Source organism: Mytilus edulis, chromosome 8 (genome assembly GCF_963676685.1).
Source record: "Mytilus edulis chromosome 8, xbMytEdul2.2, whole genome shotgun sequence".
Lineage (NCBI taxonomy): Eukaryota > Metazoa > Mollusca > Bivalvia > Mytilida > Mytilidae > Mytilus > Mytilus edulis.
The window spans coordinates 3954953-3976579 of record NC_092351.1 but is presented as its reverse complement, the minus strand read 5'-3'; the positions used below and the strand labels follow the sequence as shown (position 1 = coordinate 3976579).

Genomic DNA, 21627 nt, shown 5'->3' with positions numbered 1-21627 from the left:
GTATTTCACATCGAAATAAATAAACTATTACCGATTTTCGTTACACTTATATAGGGAATCACTGAAGCGTGACTGGAGCGGCCCCCCTCTTAGGTCAGTCAGTGGGCCCCCACTTATGAAAATTTCTGGATCCGCCCCTGTATTCATGTTATTTTCAGTTGTGCATTATTTTTTCAGTTTATTATATAAATCACCATTATAATTAATTTTCAGCAGAAAACAATATGGGCCATAAGGGAGCAACCATTTAGCTTCAAGTCGTGGGAGGTTCAGTTTATTGTTTGAGTCAGATTTTCTTTTCACGCGATGGGCTTCAACACTATCTATCAAAATTATTTGGTCAAAATTTAACACTAGAAGGTAAGGGAGAAATCTGGATTCAGACCGTTATTTTTTTCATCAATTTTGGGAATCATGCAGAATATTTTTATATGGGAAAAAATCCCTACCCCCTCCAGCCTTTTGAAGTGGAAAGAACTTCCCCTAAACATTTTCCATCTGAACTTATTATTTTATTTTAGACAAAAACTATATACATGTAGGACATTCGTACTGCCGGGAACAGTGCCGCATGAAATATTTGCCTCTGGACGTAACGCAAACCTATAATCAATCAATATGTAGGACATAATCTTGGTAAGTTAGCACTTAAGGTATCGCCTTCCTCATATTATTAATTACTGTAAATTTTTCAGTGTCTGATATATTCATATCAAAAGTTTGTTTTCTCATTTATTTATAATGTACGGAAATTATTGTTCCGTACTCGTTTTATGGGTTATTTCTACAAAACATTTTACGGACTTGCAAATGCGTCTTTGTCTTAAAGACGCTTACGTGAAAACGTCAAACTCCACAAATCACCAAATCACAATCACCACGAAAAAGTTAATTTTACCATTATTTACAGGTAACCCTAGTTTATTTCTTAAACCATAACTCAATTTATTCGAATCAGACTTGTAACATGTTATTTTTCTACACGAAAAGAGAAAAATATAAGATCAATCCACAAATATATAATTGGGACTATATAATTTACCTTGTAAAAAGCCTTGTTTTCACAAACATTGACAAATAATCTTTTCTTGTTAATGTGAATCCCTCAAACGTCGCAGTACACTAAGCTAGACAAAATGGCAACATCTTCACCTGCATGTAGTATCATACATGTAGGTTGTACAACTTAGCCCTGTGTACATGGTGTAAAAGCAAGGCAGGCACAGGGGTTTGTTACAATTCCCGGGTTTACTATCCACACAAACCATTCATATCCAAGACCAAACAAGATGTCGATATTGACGATATCCACAATGATGACACGATATAGATCCATATCGACAAACGAATACACCGTTAGAAAACACACTATCTGTCTATATCGACAATTTCGCTGTCTATATCGACAATTTCGGTACAATATCAAATCAATATCGTCAAATGAAGAAAGCATGAAATTACATACTGTCAATATCGTCGATATTGACAATAACAACACGATATCAAATCAATATCTAAAATTTGTGAATTAAAAATGTATGAACAAATAAGATGTCGATATCGACAACAGCTACATGTATACAATATCGATTCGATATTGACATAGAAAATTTTAAACCTTACTGATGATATATGGTATAGGGATATACATTAAAGGTGAAAAAAACATAGTTTTAAAAGAAGTGTTGACAACCCAGGACTATTTAAGAAGAACAGAGGACAAAAGACAAACCTGGTAACAAATAAGACATACAAAGACAAACAACAACATTTGACATTGAAACTAAAAACAAATGAAAAACACAGACCCCGAAATACTTGGGCGACTATACCATATATTTTTTTAATGCGTTAACATCTATGTACAATGTATGGATGAATGTCAAATTAAGATATTTTACATGGTCTCTTAAATACATTGCCAACATACATGTATAGACAAAAATGGTATGTAAACTGGATTAAAAAAATACGGATTAACTTTAACCAGAGGAAAAAAAAATATAAATGCACATAGTCCCCCTTTTGAATGATACAATCAAAAATCAAATTACCCTCATGGTTGTCAAATGAAGATCTTCATCAGAGTTCGCGAAAAGTGGTGGTCCTCAGGATTTTACCACCAAAATATCGCATAGGACTGACACAATTTTAGTATTTTTCAATAGAGTTGATATTGAGGACCAGCAGATTTTCTTCAAGGACCACCAGGGAAAAAAAGATTTTGTGAACTCTGCTTCATAGTGTTAAATATCTTATACGATGTAGTTTTATTAATTACTTAATAATGAACATAGAAATTTACATAAAACAAAATCATAGACAAAATGTCAATTGTGTCAAATTGTCAATTCATATCGACAACCAAGACAGAGGTTTCAGGCCGTTGTTCAAGTTACAGGATGTTTGTCTATATAGATTCGATATCGACAACCAAGACAGGTTCCAGGCTGTTGTTCCAGTTATGGAATGTTTGTTGATATCGATTCAATATCATCGATATCGACAACCAAGATAGAGGTTTCAGGCCGTTGTTCAAGTAATGGGATGTTTGTCGATATCGACAACAAAGACAGAGGTTTCAGGCTGTTGTTTAAGTTATCAATATCGATTCAATATCCCCGATATCAACAACAGGGATATACAATGTAGAATGCTTGCGGATATCAACATTCAAAACAGTGGATTCAGGCCATGTGGACATAACAACATACATACGAAAAGTCGTGTATCGATATCAAATCAACATCGTGTCTTGGACATACCTCCGAACCACCTGTTTTTTTAGCTCACCTGGCCCATAGGGCCAAGTGAGCTTTTCCCATCACTTTTCGTCCGTCGTCCATCGGTACGAAATTTTCAGATGAATCGGACAACCTGTTGTTGGGTTGCTGCCCCTGAATCGATAATTTTAAGGATTTTTTTGCTGTTTTTGGTTATTATCTTGAATATTATTATAGATAGAGATAAAATGTAAACAGCAATAATGTTCAGCAAAGTAAGATTTACAAATAAGTCAACATGACTGAAATGGTCAATTGACCCCTTAAGGAGTTATTGTCCTTTATAGTCAATTTTTAACAATTTTCATAAAACTTGTAAATTTCCATTAACATTTTCTACTGAAACTACTGGGCCAAGTTCATTATAGATAGACATAATTGTAAGCAGCAAGACTGTTTAGTAAAGTAAGATGTACAAACACACCACCATCACCAAAACACAATTTTGTCATGAATTTATCTGTGTCCATTGTTTAATATGCACAAAGACCAAGGTGAGCGAAACAGGCTCTTGAGAGCCTCTAGTTATAAATATGCGTGGGTCTTGAAGTTAATTAATTTTGATAACTTATCGACTTGTAGGAGTCAATATTTGCAACTTTTGGATCCTGGACAATTATTTCTTGCTTAACAATATTCCACTTATTTAAGTCTTATTTTGTCTCACATTAAAGGGAGACAAATCCTAAAACTTACAAATTTAGACCTCTATGAGTCAAAAGCAGATTCAGACTTATTTATGTCGGAGCTCTGACTGTACTTGTAAGGAAATCAATTTAATCAAACAGGAATTGAAGTTGTCAAATGTTACAAATTTATATATATATAATAAACATGATGAAGGTAATGATTTTTTTTCCAGCTATGGATTGAGTAGATCAAACAAGGATCAGTATGTACAGTTTTAATAAATCGTCACCTCCAGCCTCACCAACAACATCCACCCACTCATCGTCCTTTAATTCTGTTGATGGAACACATGATAGCAGGAATGAAGCCAGACTTACAGCTACAGCAAAAAGACAGAAATATCTCAAAAGACTCTGTAAATTCAGACAGATGGACTTTGAGTATGCCTTTTGGCAAATGATCTATTTATTCATATCTCCACAGAAAGTGTAAGTAATACTTTATAGTTTTGTTTATTTTGATTATTGTAGCAGGTAATCAAAGAACAAGTACATGTAACAGTGTTTTTATAAGACTGAAAAAAAAATTGCATCCATATAAAGCTATCATGTCATCGTGTGAAGACACATTTGGATTCCAGACAATAACTTTAGTACTTGTTAGTGAATAGATCTCTATAAAATTTTACTGCAAGATTCTATATCACAAATGGAATGCTGGGATTGAGTTTGGGGGGTAATTGGCAAAAATATTCAGGAAAAAACAGCCAAATAATAGCAAAAAAACAAGCATTTTCCTAGTTTCCAGACAATATAAATGTACATGTAATATTGGAGGTAATATGTACATGTAATATGTTTAATTAGTTAAATAATCAATGAATCTTTGTGTTTGCAAATAAATGAAATACATGTACAATGTACAAATGTAGGTATAAGTTGTACTGCAGAAATAGATTTGTTGGAAATTGATTCAACAAAATGTTCAAAGAAATATAACTTTTATTGTCTATCCATGCTAACAAAAATTATAATCTTTTGACATGTTCATGGCTGAAAAATATGTGTACACTGGCATGAATTTGTAATAATTTTCAAACATTCTATTTCTATTTCAGGTATAGAAATTTTCAGTATAGAAAATGTAAGTATATTAATTATTGTTCTAGTTATTAATAATTTCAGAAAGTTATTCCCAAGAAACCTGTAGTTGAATTATGATTTTTTTTTAAATAATTTTCACATGTCATTAAAAGACAGAATCTTCCTGGATTTATTAACCACATGGGTAGATTATCTTAAAGGTTTATGTTCCACTATAAATAAAATGAGTTATGTAACTATGGTACATTTTTGATAATATTTTCAATCTGAATATCATAAATATTTTTTGATGGTATGTATTTATAGATATTTGATAGTTCCTTAAATCTCATGTCTATATAAAGTAAGATTCAAATCAGCAGGCAATTCTGATCCCTTGTGAAAGATGTTCCTTTTCACTTCTCCAACCCTAGACCAATTCCTGGCTTTAATGATTGATGTCCTTGTTCTAGGCTTAAGGCAATGATGTTGTATAATAATTGACATACATAATTTTAAAATCAATTCCAAGATACCACCATGATGACCATGTGAGAATATGAATTCATCAAATACAAATTTCATTCAGAGTTGGCAAAGAAAAAGAACATTAAAGCTTTTCAAAATTAGGTTAATTTAATCACTTGTTACTTGGCAAACGATCATGAATAGAAACACCTATCAAACATCACTAATTTTTGTGCTGAAATCTCTTTTAGATGTCACAGTAAGATGTGACAAGTTATTTTAAAATTACTAATTTGATCTTAAATGGCCATTGAACATATATTTATTTTTGACAAGCTATATATAAGCTTTAATAGCTTCTCCCCCTGAAAACCCTAGGGACTAAGCATACCATGTTGATGTACAGGATAATGATTGAATGATTGTTGTTATTTCAGATACAAAAGATCAGTGGGCCAGAGATGATCCTGCTTTCCTTGTACTAGTTGGTTTATGCATTCTCAGTAAGTGTAATTACATTTTTATAATTTTATAAAGTATGACAATACGTTCGTGTTCCTATGATATATACCTAAAAAACATGTTAAGCATTTTGCTTGATGTTTCCAAAGACAAATGTCTCGTGCATTTCTAAGAGGACAAAACAATGAGGTAATTGAGAAGGTTCTTTAAAGTGAGTTGACCAGCTGGATAAAAGTCGAGGAATTTGGGCTGCTACTTAAAATAAATATAATTTGTTATTTTTCAGTATCCTCGATTGGATTTAGTGTAGTGTTGAAGATACATTTTGTTGGATTTTTAAAGCTTGTGTTATGGACAGTATTTGTTGACTATATCGGAGTTGGACTCCTGATTGCAACAACATTTTGGTAAGTTTAAAACTTGTTGAGTGTGTAAACTAAATGTTTTTTTAGTTTTTAAACATGTCATACACGTATATAAATAATATTTTTTATAGTCATGATAGTTGTCTGCTGTGCAATGCAGTAAAAGAAATATAGATAATACCAGTGACTGTCTGTCTGTGTGTCCATCCCTTTCTTACCTTTCTTTGTCTGGTAAAATAATTTTCAGATTTGTATGAAATTTATACCAAAAGATTTATATCAGCAATGTCATGTACCAGTTAAAAACATAGTGTTATTTGAAAAGGAGCAATTTTCCTTGTAAATATGAATTGAATTGAAATTACACTCAAGTAGATATAAGAAGATGTGGTATGAGTACCAATTAGAAAACTCTCCATCCAAGTCACCATTTGTAAAAGTAAACCATTTTAGGTCAAAGAACACTCTTCAACACAGAGCATTGGCTCACACCAAACAACAAGCTTTTAAAGGGCCCCAAAAATAACTTATCTTCAAATTTCCCATGGAATAAATGGCCATTGAATTCAACTATACTGCCCCTTTTCAATGAACCTACATGTACATGAAAGTATACGTAAACCCTCCCCAAAAAATAAACCCATTGAAGGTCTTTTTATTTGTTTGATACACAAGTCAATTCAATGTGGGCAATTATACAAACGTGACATATATTTGTTAAATACAATCTTTAATTGAAATTCATCATAGTCAGGCTTTTTAGCACATTGATTAAAAATGAATTAGGGTTTAACAACAATACATACACATGATCTGCTCTTGTATACAGACATAGAAACTTTAAGCAACAATTACAATGAATTAATAAAACATACCAAACAAAATCTTCCTCAAATAGAATAAATGTCGGTAGGGGTGTTGGGAAATAAACAATTTTTTAAGGATGGCCTATGGCAAAACCATTCAACATTGTTCAAACGGAAAAAACCAACGGCCTAATCTATGATATACAAATCTGCAGTTTGTGTCAGAATTTTATGAAATTGATCCCAAATATTTCTTACAGCATGGTCTTAGACATCTTTATAATCAGCACAAGTTTGTAATGCCCTTGAAATGATATAGATAATTTCATTGAGAGCAATTTCAAGCCTACATTTCTTGTAGAATGAATAATAAAACTTTAATGCAACCATAAACAAATATTTTGGAGTTATTGCCCTTGGACAAATATTTGTAATGGTGTCTGAGACAGTCACATTTGGATTGCTGTAGTTTTATTTAGATTTCATTCAATCCAAATTTAATTTTGTAGAAATGATGATAATATCTTTATATCAAATCAAATCATTTAAAAACTTACATATTATATAAAAATATGGAGATTTGGTATTATTCTCTCCATGAAATTCAAAGGACAAGAATGTAAACAATGTGTATATAAAATTCTTATCATCATACATGTCATATGTATATGGCTCATTGTTGAAGACCTTAACCTATAATGGTTTACTTTTATTAATTGTGACTTGGTCAAAGGAGAGTTGACTCATTGACACTCATATCACATCTTCCTACAAATGTCCTATCTATATGAAACAAAAATATTTATGAGCATATCTAGCAGAGATGTCATGAATTCACACAATGTAATATTTTTATTGTACATCAGGCAAAATTACTCTATATTTATTAATGTGTTAATATTGAATTTGTTTTCAAATTTAGAAGAACATTCAGGTTATAGTTATGTTTATAAAAAAAACAGTTATTGGGGGCAAATATACATTGTGTATGTAACTGTGTAGAAAATGATGTTGTGTAATGAGTTTTTGAAATGAAATAATTTCCATATTTAACATGATTTTTTATATTAAATTGATGCCCATACTGTGAAGTAAAAACAAAAATAAAAATCATTACAAATTCAAATTCAAATTCAAATATTTATTGCCGTATAAAATTTAAACAATAAGTTTGTGACATACAAAATAAGTAAACAATATAACAATAATTCACATATTACAAAGACTGAATGTTCATTGTAAGCATGGTACATGTGGTAAGGAGTCTAAAAATGACTAACAAAAACAGCTTGACTTTTTCTGTAACTATTGTGAACTTTGCAAATTAAAGGTTAAAGGGAAAATTCGCAAAAAAATCAAAAATTGATATTATGTCCATTCTGTATAAAAATTCTCAAATTTATAGATATTAAAGTTTTATTCCGCTAGACAAGAGATCACCATCGATTTTAAATTTTGAGTATTAATTCTCTGCGTTCCGCCATTTTGTCATCTTCTACGATCAAAAATCACGATATGTCTATAAACCACAAAGGACCAAAACTACAGTAACCGATGTAGTCGTAATTGCGTGTCGATATCTTGTCAATCGTACGGTTGTTTTATCTGACTAACTAACTTGATACGGAAAATGTTCTTATTTTTTTTTAAATAACCATAGTCTGTTATTTTTAAACTGTTAATATTGGAATTAATTAAAAAGTCAAAGTTCAAATCATAAATAAGTGTTCCGTGAAAATTGTTTTCGAAAATGTAATTCGTTCATAATTCTTTAAAGTAATAAACTTTATTCAAATAAATTCGGATCTTCCCTCATCTGATCACCAGCATGGCTTAAGGTATTACTCCCAAAGGTATTGTGAGGTGTGTGAGGTGACACGTCCAGGTATTCAAGCGATTTCCTGTCGGGCTTGCAAGTTCATGCATCGTTTCACTTCTGTAGGTATTGATCAATGTACACGGCCGATAACTTATAACTTTCCATTTTGAACTATCAGGTTTATAATATACATCTCTGTCTTGCGTGTCCGAAAGTGATATAATATACTAGTCATTACTTAACTCATACGCTTGTTTATAAATAACATTTCTGGTGTAAAGAATATTATTTATAAAAATATAAATAATACTTAAAAAAAAGATTTGAAGAAATAGAAATCTATTTACATATTTTTTCCAAGGGTTAATTTAGGAAAATGTTATATAAACTCGTTGTCAATAGTAAAGGACAGATTGGAACATACCAGAAATATTGATTTTAGAAAATGTACGCATTTGCCGACGATTCGTTTATACGCCTGGATAGAAAGTTACGGAACTATAGCGCAATTCAAATTATATACATGTATACATTGAACATAAGAAAGAAACATACATTTTGTGTAAATTGGGGTAAAAGTTTTATAAATAGACTAGTCCACGTATGCCAACAGTAAGTAATCAACGAATTCGATAGACTATTGTATACCAAAAGAAGAAGAAGAAGAACGAACTATACAAATCAGTTGAAAAAGGCTTTAGTTAACTCATTAGATGGATAAAAATACAAATACTATAAATACAATTGGAAGTTTTCGTTTTTGCAATTTGAGAGTAAATGATGTATCAAACGTTCAAGAATATGCATGTAATATGTGTCACTGGATAAAAAAAAATCATCCTCAACACCTACGTCCGTATAGGACTTCACCTTTCAGTGACCTGCAAATTTAACAGATGATACACTTTCTAAGATTTATATGTGGTCCAACAACGTCCCACTGCTCTACATGTGTTACTAACAGCCTAAGATAGCAATTCTTTTGTTAGGTCAATTCTCTTTCGTACAATACCAGAAAACATGGAAAATAAGTTATTTAAATTTTGACTCTGGAATTAATACCATTTTTTCGTGCGACAAACTTTATTTCTGGCGATGAGCAGACATGGGTGGAAAACAATAAAAAGATAGGTTTAATATTTGTTCATTCATTTAACATGTATAATATAAATATCATTTAGTACACTTCGGTCTATACAAATGCAGAATATACCATGATGGTTTGATTTCGTCAAAAGATATAAGAGATCTGACAAATAGATTATCACTTCGATATTGCAAGACACCCATTTATAACTTTGCACTTTTGCATACCAAACTTTCGCAAAAAAATAAGTCATTTGATTAAATAAGAAGTTGTGGTTTGTTTACTTGGGAGACACTTACCCAAATGAAGTGGACTTAAGCAGCTATATAAGTCACGGTATGGCCTTCAACAGTGAACAAAATTAAAAGTATATTGTATAATTCAACTAAATGTGAACATGGCTGTGAGTTAGTACGTCTGGAGCTCTCCCTCAGAAAATTTATACAGCTTGTTTCAAGAACAACTGGGTTCAGACAAACTGTTCTGAAATCGATATTGTCACTAATGCATTCACCCAATTCAATACTACCATCAAAGAGAGTAAATTCGGGGCAACAAAGACATTCCGTCAATAACGACATAACTATGCATTTAGTACACGAACACCAATCCGGCTGTGTTAAACTGGCGAGGGTTGCTAGCGATAAGGATATCTTGATTTCGGGAACTTTCTGCAGCTTCCATTTTATGGAGCTCTTCTTCGGTATACTCTGGCTCTAGTGCGTACCCAAATTGACCATACTCGTCAAAATCTGCCTCTCTTGACCGGACTGGAACCACTGTTAGTACTATCAACCTTTTTTTTTTTTACTATCAACCTCCGAACAAGACATTTTTAGTTACGATTTTATGATTAATTTTGGGACAATATATACACTGTCCTATAGAAACAAGCACGCACAAATTATGAGAGAAATATATGTGAGTAAAAGTTAATTGAATTAGCAAAGTTAATATCCTTTGGTCTCGAATGTATGTTAACTAATTAATGTGTTTTTATAGGCTAGCTCAAATCCTCATCCAAATAATATAATCTATATGTAATAATCCCTTCCTACCACACCAAGATTTAATGCCGAGCGGTAGACATATTTAAGGTACTAATTAAGTATAATTAAATGAACAATAGATAACAATAATTAATCATAAATGTGCAAAGATTTAAAAACATTTTTTTTTCTTTATTCGTACAATTATATTCCACTTCGGTAGAGTTATCTTCAGATAGTTTCAGATATTAATTAATCATGTTAATACATGGGTTTCAAAAGTCTAAATGTAAGTGTTCTCGTACATTTTTTTGCCTTAGAGCTGAATCCAGCTTGAATGTTGTGTCCATACTTGCCCCAACCCTTCAGGGTTCAACCTCTGCGGTCGTATAAAGCTGCGCCGTGCATCTGGTTGCACCTGGCCTAATCACTCTTTCCTTATCAAAATCAGTTAAAATAAAACATCCTAAAGTTTATTTCAGCTCTCTTCTTTCATTTCCACCCCAGAAAAGCTAAGAAATGAATGAGAAAGGGAAAGAAAAAAACCCCACTATATTTAAAGGAAAGTATATTCGTGAACAACGAAAAGCGGGGTCATTAATTGTGGTCTTGGGTCAGTTTGTGATTACAAACCAAATAAAGGTGGTGATTAACAGCATATTGATTTATGAAAAATATTTTTATAAAAGAAAATAATTATTTTTCGCAAAAGCAAACCCAAGCCTTGTGCAAGATATCTTGTTAGTTTCATAAAAATAAATTAACATATTTGCAGATTACTTGAAATTAGTGTTGTCAAACGACCGAATACCAAAAACGCTAACCGGTTAACCAGACTTTTTCTTTTAATTATGATAGATTTGATATAAATTTGTATTGAAATTATTGAATAGTTATAGTTTTATTTAAAATTTGTCGCCATGGTAATTAATTTGACAGATCAATTGTCATGATTGTCCAGTATATTGATTGCTATTGTTAATCCTAAAAACTTGAAATTAGTGTTGTCAACGGTTGACCGGTCAAACGACCGAATACGAAAAATGCCTACCGGTTAACCGGACTTTTTTTTTTAATTATGATAGATTTGATATAAATTTGTATTGAAATCATTAAATATTTATGTCGCCGTGGTAATTAATTTGACAGATGAATTGTCTAGTATATTGATTGCTTTTGTTAATCCTAAAAACGTAAAACTAATTAGAATATGTCTCTCAGCTCGGGGCAAGATCTTAAAGAAACATAATTAGTATACATGTTTTTTTAACATTATCTTTGAATCAGTAATACGATTAAATTTTAATTACGATTTACTTCATTATTTTTTTTTCATCATGATCTAATATTATGTAGACCAACATTTAATGTGCAACCTCCGTCTTGCAATGCTTAGTCTTACTTTAAACTAAATGCTAACTCAAAAACTGTGGAATGCATACCAATGTGAATGTACTCAATGTATATGTGATAGTACGAGTAACATGCTTAATCATTTCAAACTGAAACACTCCACATTATTTTCGGAGACAACAAGAGAAAAGGAAAGAATAATTGGTTTCAGACATATTCAATTCTACGAGATCAAGAATTTTTTTTTTTTATATTTCAATCTGAAGTTGTTACAAACGCTATAGTTGTTATGGTGTATTTGATTAGCTTTAATTCTAAAAGCGTAAATTTATGATTTGGATGGAAGGTTGTCAAATTGACACTCATACCACATCTTATATCTATGTGTAGGGTACTATAGATAAGGCTTTCAAACACCAACTTAAACTACCGGTTAACCGGTTAATCGGTTGAAAGATTATCCGAGTAACCGGCCTAAGGCAAAAGTGCACAATTTGACAACACTTCTTGAAATACACTGTATGTTAGAGTCTTGTGCAGGATTTCTTGGTAGTTGCCAAAGCCAAATCCTATTTCATATAAATATCAAATCCTATTTCATATAAATATCAAATCCTATTTCATATAAATATATGCCTAAAATAATTTTTCCTGGTCATGATATGGTCAACATTAAATAACTAAAAAATTATTACTTTTCATTGACTAGATCATTTTCTACATTGGTCAAGTCATATTGTCAACGCTGGTCATTGTCCAGTACATTTTTAACCAATTTACAAAGGATTTGATAAACAACAATATATTCTTTAATAAGTGTATTATGTCTGTAAAGGGAGACAGATTTGTAAAAGCAAATTGCTTGTTTCTGAATCCTTAAAATTATTTCATTGTATAATATGTTTAATGTTGATTTATCTGAATAAATATTGTTTAAACTAACAATATATTCTTTAAATCATCATTACTGTGTTCATCTCAGTTTGCAAACCATTTCGGGGACATAACTTGAAAATAACAAGACTTGCTGTGTGGAATTGTGGATGCAGTAGAATTTGTCCCTGTGTCTGTCATGTCTGTAGTGTATGTGTCCTTATGTTTTTACACTATAGTACTGTAGGGTTTTTTACTTGTTAGAGTGGTGTCTATCTATACTTCTAAATCTAAACACCATTTTTGTTCATCTGATAAATGTATAACCGAAGAAGGCTAAAGTCAAAACTTATATAAGGGTATATATACTTGATGGGGTACACTGGAAGTTTTACCCTTTACATCGATTACTGTTTCAAATAATAAGCAATCAGGCAAATTGATAAGTTCCGGAACTATCCGATGCAATTTCCTTTCAGCCATGTCATTATATGTCAAATGTTACCTATTACCTTATCTGTACATTCCTCATCTGACAGGTGCACCACCAAACAATCAGGTATTTGGGATTTGCTAATATACATGTGTCATAATCACAGGGTTGTCACTACTTAGTTCAATCATTGTCACATTGTTTCCTTATAATTGTGGTATTTTAAACAGCATGACTTTATAAAATTGACAATACAAATACTAAAAATCTAGACTTAAAATAAGGCATAGCCAACATGACGTAAAAACTTTATTTATAACTTATATAGTACAAAGCTGTTGATTAAAAATGACTCAGTTCCAGGCCCTTTTGTTTTCCAAATAAATAATATTACCAATAAGTGTTAATTCCAGGTCGACAGGTTCAAACAGAAAGATTTTGAAAGCAGAGAAAACTGTGCATCTTATTATAAGCATGACTTTATCAGATGACAATAACAGTACATGTACTTTAAGTTCAGGTTAAATATAAGGCTTACACATCATTATATACTTTAATTCAGTCACAGACCCGCAATATTGTGGGTGTATTCTAGTACATTCCAATATATTAATTTTTCTTTTTCTATAACTGTCACATGTCACGATGTGTCAATTTCTGTGTCATTTTGTCTCTCGTGGAGAGTAATCTCATTGGCATTCATACTGTTCACATTTCCTTATTCGTATATTTTTATCAACTTAGTAAGTGTTTTAATTATTAACATGGATATTCTTTTTCCAGGTTGATTTCAAATAAGTATATGATAATGGCTCCCCCTAGGGGACAGGACGTTGAATGGGGCTATGCGTTTGATGTCCATTTGAACGCCTTTTTCCCATTATTGATGATATTACATCTATTCCAGCTGGTGTTTTTAGGACGTAAGTATTTAAATTGTAGAATTATTCACACTGCAGCAAATTTTGTTAAAATTTCACAACTTTTAATTTATTTTCTTGGAGATAATAAGATATATTAGACAGGTGTGACCTATGATAGAGGAGGAAGTCAGTCTAAATAATTATTTTAAATACTGATTTTGCGAATTTTAAAACATCATTAGAATGTACTGAAGCCATCAATTAGTGTTACATTTTACAAATCTTGACATTAATTTTTTTTTAGAATTAGTCTTATATAAACATGATGAACCAATCTATAAGTTTTGAGGAATCGAAATCATGGGGGCTAATCAATTTAAACAATTTTGGGGATACGAATGGTTTCAAGCAATTTGTAGACCTTAACCATTGACTCAGGGCCATGCCCTCACATCAATTGTTTTATTCTAAACATTAACATGATTAAGATACATCTCAGGTTCTTAAGATTGACTTGCTTTAAAAGGTAAAAACAAACAAAAGGATTGAATTTAAACAACTGTCTTATAATGTTCTTCTCATAATCTTCATGTTTCGATATTTCTCTTAACTTATATGCATGTTTTTAACAACACGGAAAATCAGAATTAAGCAGTATTTATCATGTTTATATTTAGTGTTTTTATAAATTTAGAAACAGGTAAGAGGGAATTCCACAGTTTTGATAAAATATGAGAGTTCTCTGAATTCAGATAAATCTATTTCTGTAATATAAGAACTGAAGTGGAGTTTTTTTTATATGTCACCATTATGAAACAGATATTTGATATTGTACTTCCTTAAAGAAATGGAGAACCATCTAGGTCGTTTGATTAAAATTGAATATACATCCTTGCACAAATCACAAGTCTATGGTTTATTTAGGTAATTATGCCTGTAATTTTCTTGACTTCAAGGGGTATCAGATTGAATGATTGCTCTGGATATTTTTGCTTCGAGTTGTCTTCCTTATACTTCAATCAGTTCTGAATCAAAATTTGACGATATGAAAAGAAAGATTAACTCGTTCTTTCGATATACATTGTATTATATTAAATGTGATCACAATTTAAACAGAGAAATGTGTACGGAAAGACGTCATGCCCACTGACCCAAAGGAAATTAAATAAAGAGTTAGAAATGGGATTCCTCCTAGAATTCACATAGGAAAATAGGCGATAAGGTACAAAGTGAATACCTTCTTTCACTCTCAGTGACTGCTATGGAAAGTAAACTTGGAATTGATAGTATAAAAATAAAATACAATAATTACATTATTCATACACTTGTATCGATGATTGGCTATTTTTTAAAATTTTAAAATAACTATTCAGATTACGTAAATTACATTTTACATGTGCAGTTGAATTATTTAAAAAAATTATACTAATACTAATCAATGAAAACAATGGCAATCGTATCCCTCAGAGCAATCATGCTCTTTGTCATGATTGTAATGAGCAAGAACATATTTAAAATTGATATTTATTTATTTTCCTGATTCATATGTGTCTACTCAGTACTGTAAATAAGTGATTTCTAAACTACCATTGTAATTTACAAGGAAAGGGTTTGTCTTATACCAGACATATATCTTGAACTTGTATTTGCCATCAATAAAATTGAGAAAAGAAATAGGGAATGTTTCAAAGCAACAACAACCTGGCCATAGAGCAAACAACAGCCGAAGGCCACCAATGGGTCTTCAATGTAGCGAGAAACTCCCGTACCCATAGGCGTCCTTCAGCTGGCCCCTTAAAAAATATGTATACTATTACAGTGATAATTGACGTCATACTAAACTCCGAACTATGCACAAGAAACTAAAATTAAAAATCATACATTAGACTAACAAAGGCCAGAAGCTCCTGACTTGGGACAGGTGCAAAATATGAGTAGGTGTTAAACATGTTTATGAGATCTCAACCCTCCCCTATTCCTCTAGCCAATGTAGAAAAGTAAACGCACAACAATACGCACATTAAAATTCAGTTCAAGAAGAGTCTGAGTCCGATGTCAGAAGATGAAACAAAAGAAAATGAATAAAATGACAATAATACATAACAGCAGACTACTAGCAGTTAACTGACTTGCCAGCTCCAGACCTCAATTAAACTGATTGAAAGATTATGTCTTCATCATATGAATATCAGGCACAATCCCTCCCGTTAGGGGTTTAGTATCACACTATCATAAAACTTATTATTCCATTTTTATATTTCAGCATTCATTAATGCAGGATATTTCCTGGGACTAGTGTTTGGTAACACGTTATGGCTGATAGCAATCATGTATTATATTTACAACACATTTTTAGGATATAGTGGTATGTATTATCAATTTGTTTGTTACAAATTAAAACCAGTAAATGAAAGATATATTTATATTATGTGCAAACAAATGAGTACAAACGACATAAGGCACAAACACCAAACATGATCAACTAATGTTAATACAAAATTTTCTCGAAATCATTCCAAGTTTAGAAAAAAGTAAAATAACAAAAATATTTAACTCTAAGAAAAATTCAAATCAGAAAGTCCCTTATTAAATAGCAAAATCAACAGCTGAAACAACAAAGGAGTGTAAAACAAATGTCATATTCCTGATTAAGTACAGGCATTTTCTAATGTAGAAAGCGGAGGATTAAATGTGGTTTTGTAGCTAGCTAAACCTCTCACCTCTCAACTCATAAATCCAAAACAAACTGACAACGCCATGGCTAAAAATGAAAAAGACAAACAGAAAAACAATAGTACACATGACACAACATAGAAAACTAAAGAATAAACAACACGAACCCCACCAAAAACTAGGGGTGATCTCAGGTGCTCCGGAAGGGTAAGCAGATCCTGATCCACATGTGGCACCTGTCGTGTTGCTTATGTAATTACAAATCCGGTAAATAGTCTAATTCGGTAGGTCACATTCATGAAAGGGAAGGGGATTGTAGTTACGACGTAAGAAACATATCCGATATCGTTTGTGAAACGGTTATTCCATAGCGGTCAACCAACTCGTGATGGCGTCCGTAAAATTTACGAAGGGATGATTTCAACTTCACCATTTGGAACTCTTGGTTTAATAGCTTCCTTGTAACAGTTGCATAAAATTTCATTTAATTGACACAATGTGTGAACAAATCAAACAGACATAATAGGTCAAAATGTCAAAATTCGGAAAACTTGTAACTAAATTGAAAATGCTACAGAATCTATTCAAACATCAACAAAACTAGAACAAAAAAGACAATGACTTTTATATACGGGTTATCAAGATGAATAAGTTAATAAAAACAGCAATGACACAGCAACAAAAAAGACATTTTTTTTTATTGGTGGAAAATGGTGCCGACTTTAAAATCATTGAGCCTCCGTATGCCCCATTGGTTTCTGTGTATTACAACAACTTCTGATTCCTGACACCGATTTTTAACCATGATTAAGCATCTGAATCATTTAATTTGTAAATTAGGATTGAAAAACAATCACTATGATTATCGTAAAATATGTACCCATTTATGTAAATTATTAGATTTCATCTCATCTACATGAAGGTTATTTGATTACTTGTAACCGAATGTTTTTACTGTAGATATTTGTAGTACGCATGCATGAATTTGGTATCGGGACAACTCGCCCTGTATACATGTTTGCCCTTGGTCTGTTCGTCCTGAGTTCTTTCGCCCATATAGTACGTTCACACTGTGTTCATTCTCTTTACTCTTATCAAGCACGTTTTATAATGCGTCCTTGTATTTATTAAAAAATATTAATATTAAAGGGGCACTAGCTGTCAAATTCATTGTAACCGATTTGACTCAAATTCTCATATTTGGTTTATAACAATGTAAAACATTTATCCAAACTATCAAAAGTCTAAAATAAACAGTTTACAGAGCATGGGGTAGATAATATATAGGTTCGTTTCGTGTGTATTTTAGTCCAGACGCCATCTAATTAACTATCGATTTGACCTCAGATGACCATATAAGCGATGTAAACAAAAATAAAGATACGAATAGATTAAACCAACACGTGCAATTGCATTTTTATAGGTCTGTTTGAATTTATTTTATAGATTAAAAATAGATGTTTCTCATTGTTTTTAACCATAAAAGAATGATTTTATGTGCATCGAATTAGTAATCAAATGATTTACCGTAGTTTCACTTTCATTGTTGACATTCTTTTTCTTTAAATAACCAGTACACGTACAATGCATGCGTTGTCAATCTCTAGCAAGGGGTTAACTTGAAGTTCACATGAATACCGGTTAGAATGATGATGACGTTTTCACTTGCAAGTGAATCAGTCAAAAATTATGTTTAATCGCTTATTTCAACAAAATTAAAGGAAATTGATTGCTAAAAGCAAATTATTATTTCATTATTCCAATTTGATTAATGATTGATCTAAAAAAAATCATACTTTATTTTTTTATATATATCGTAGCTAGTGCCCCTTTAAGGGTATCATTAAAAAACTCTTAAACACGATTTAGTAAAAATCATCTGTTCCTTATTTTGTTCCAAAGGTAACACAATTGTGTTCAGCCAATCAAATTCTGTGTTTCTCATGATAAATTTATAAGCCAAATCTAACATGCTAGAAGTTGTGTTGTTTTCATCTAGTTGTTAAATCGTGAACATGGCATGTGAATTTTCATCTGCAAGCATGTTCTTACACAGCTTAAGGATAAAAGCATGGCTGATTGACAAATTCAATGATGCAGTACTACCATAAAGACAATAAATAGTATTTTTTTCACTAATTTTTTGACATAATACTTGTTGTAACATATTTTATTTTTGTATTCAATTAAATCATTTAAAGAACAATTAATGTACTATTCTATTTTCACATAGACCAACAAACCGGTTGGGACACCCCCATTATGAGGGGTGTCCCTTAAATGAAGGACCGTCCCTAAAACAAGGGGTCATCTTACTGTTGAAAAAAAAGAAAGAAAATTTTAAAGATTTCTAACTCAAAAGTGGGAAAATTCATTATATTTGGAACAACTTTTCTAAATGAGGGGTCAAATTAATAAAGAAGTTATAAGTTTAGAAACATCACAAAATTCTTTTGACATGTTTTGACCATTTAATACTTGATAAATGCATAGTTCTTGGGGAAAATTTTCATCAAATAATATGAATATAAAGGTGCTCATTTTTTACAGTGTTGTAACATTCTTCCAATGAGGGTTACCCCTCATTTGGAGTGTTGTTCCCAACCTGTTAAAGGTCCATCTTTGTGCATAATTTAAAATTGGAAATTTCAACAAGCATCAAATATTCACAGTCCACTGAATATAGAAAATGATTGTACAGATAGCTATAGGGAATCCATGTACTTATGACACATTCTTGTTTGAAGAAAAAAAAATGTCATAACAATAATGGAACAAAGCAGACTGGGTTAGTGGGGCTGCTTTTATGGTAATTCAAGTTACCTTTTATTCACCTTCCGCTTCAGAGCTATCAGCTCTTTGAGTTTAGTTCCCTTTGTATGGGTTTTCAAGATAAATATCCAGCTAATTATGATTGTTAGCAATATTTATGTATTGTGATCAAATGTTGCAGAAGGACCAATTTTAAAATTCATATTATCACAAAGTTATCATTGACTCCTATATACTTTCAGCTTTGCCGTTTTTGAAGAATACCAGAATCATATTATATCCAGCAACAGTGGTTATGTTTTTCTATATACTGTCTGTTATTTTAAAGTGGAATTTTAGTAAAATGTTATGTGACTTTTATGAATACAGAGTTTTCTGATCAAAACATTGTTAAACAGTAAGTTGTGATGTAATCATGAGACACAGAATTGTGGTAGCATTGAAAAATTGTTGTCAATTGATTTTTGTTGGTAAGAATTTTTGTGGATTGGGGGATTGCATTTTATGTTGATACTTCATGTTATAGTTTTGACAAATCATGTGGAAAATTCTATAGGAAATTAATATATAGTTCAATTCTAAAAATCAGGGTTCCTGCCCATGAAATCCACAAAAACTTAAACCTGAAAATGATATTGAATCCACAAAATATACTACATTTACTAGTTTGTAATATATAAACAGAAATCTTGATTGATTTGAACACTTTTGCCAATGGTTAGTCTGTCTGATATCTATATATAGAATTCCTTCATATTTTTTCTCATGAATACTGTTCTTGTCATAAGGCAGAGATGTACAAAAATATATTAATAAAAGAGGCAATGTGAGGTCATATGAGATATAGCATTCTTTGTCCCAAATTAGGAGCCTGTAATTCAGTGTTTGTCATTTGTTTATGTGTTACATAAATAAGGCTGTTAGTTTTCTCGTTTGAATTGTTTTACAATGTCTTATCAGGGCCTTTTATAGCTGACTATGCGGTATAGGCTTTGCTCATTGTTGAAGGATGTAGGGTGACCTATAGTTGTTAATGTCTGTGTCATTTGGTCTTTTGTGGACAGGTGTCTCATTGGCAATCATACCACATCTTCTTTTTTATAATTTGTACACAATATTATCAGATTTATGAGATATAGAATTCTTTGTACACATCAGATTTTCTGAAAGTAAAAAGTGAGGTGGCACTGGTATTATCTTGTGTTACTGTTTGACGTACATTATTGACTTGCAACATGAGCTGTTTAATCAGTCAATACTCTGACCTCCTTTTGCTGACATTTTGAACTACAAATCTAAGTATGCTATCATGACAAGTCTTGTAACTTCTAGTTATGTATAGTTTCAATTCAAACTTTAATTTACTTTAAAATAAAATGGCCATATAACTCATGTTTAAATTGTTTGTTTATCGAATTAATATCACCTTTTTTGTGTATTTTAGAGGGATTGTAATGTTTACATAGCATTCTATTTGTAAATAAATAATATATTAATGCATTGCTTGTAAACGATTTTGTATTAAAATCTGTGAACACTTGTTTTGTCTTTTTGCTTTATCAAAAGTTAAGTATATAAAATACGATTGATATGAATATAAACAAGAAAATGTGGTACTCACAATCCAAGTCACAATGTATAAAATGTTTACAATCAAAGTACGTCATTCAACACAGATCATTGGCTCACATCCATCAGCAAGCTTACATAACTAGTGTAAAATAATTCAAACTGGAAAACCAATCTTTTAATATATACAAAAATGAGAAAAAAGAAACACTTATGAACCACATCAACAAACGACAACCACTGATCCAGAGGCTCCTTACTTAGGACAGGTGCATGAATGTCAGCTGTTTACATGTTTCAGCAAATGCCAACATTCACTCAAACCCGAGACCATAGTGTAACATTACAATATAAATGACACACTGAAGAAATACATTTGATGTATAGAAATATACATACAATAGTATTTAATAAACAAAAGAGATGTAGGAACAGTCCGAAAGACTATTCTAACCTGGGACAAAATGACATCTAATAAAACAACGTACACAGATTAATTTTAGAGATAGGATAATTTTGTAAGGAAGTAAACATTTCTTACAAAATTAATCGAGTACAGAAGTGATTTTTATGCCCCATTTATGGGCATTATGTTTTCTG

General features: G+C 31.4%; 1 protein-coding gene across 1 annotated transcript; it reads left to right on the top strand.

Annotated features, from left to right (window-relative positions):
• The first annotated feature begins 773 nt into the window (after positions 1–773).
• LOC139484635 (protein unc-50 homolog) lies at positions 774–20998 on the top strand. Its single transcript, XM_071268465.1, has 8 exons — positions 774–910; positions 3646–3901; positions 4531–4556; positions 5401–5466; positions 5712–5832; positions 13934–14073; positions 16277–16378; positions 19701–20998. Exons 2-8 carry the CDS (start codon positions 3678–3680, stop codon positions 19835–19837), a joined length of 816 nt encoding a protein of 271 aa, XP_071124566.1. The 5' UTR covers positions 774–910; positions 3646–3677; the 3' UTR covers positions 19838–20998.
• The last annotated feature ends 629 nt before the right edge of the window (positions 20999–21627 follow it).

Coding starts and splice junctions, on each gene's coding strand:
- LOC139484635 (XM_071268465.1), top strand. CDS start 3,678: ATGTACAGTTTTAATAAATCGTCACCTCCAGCCTCACCAACAACATCC. Junction 3,902..4,530: donor TTCATATCTCCACAGAAAGT/GTAAGTAATACT, acceptor TTTCTATTTCAG/GTATAGAAATTTTCAGTATA. Junction 14,074..16,276: donor CCAGCTGGTGTTTTTAGGAC/GTAAGTATTTAA, acceptor TTTATATTTCAG/CATTCATTAATGCAGGATAT.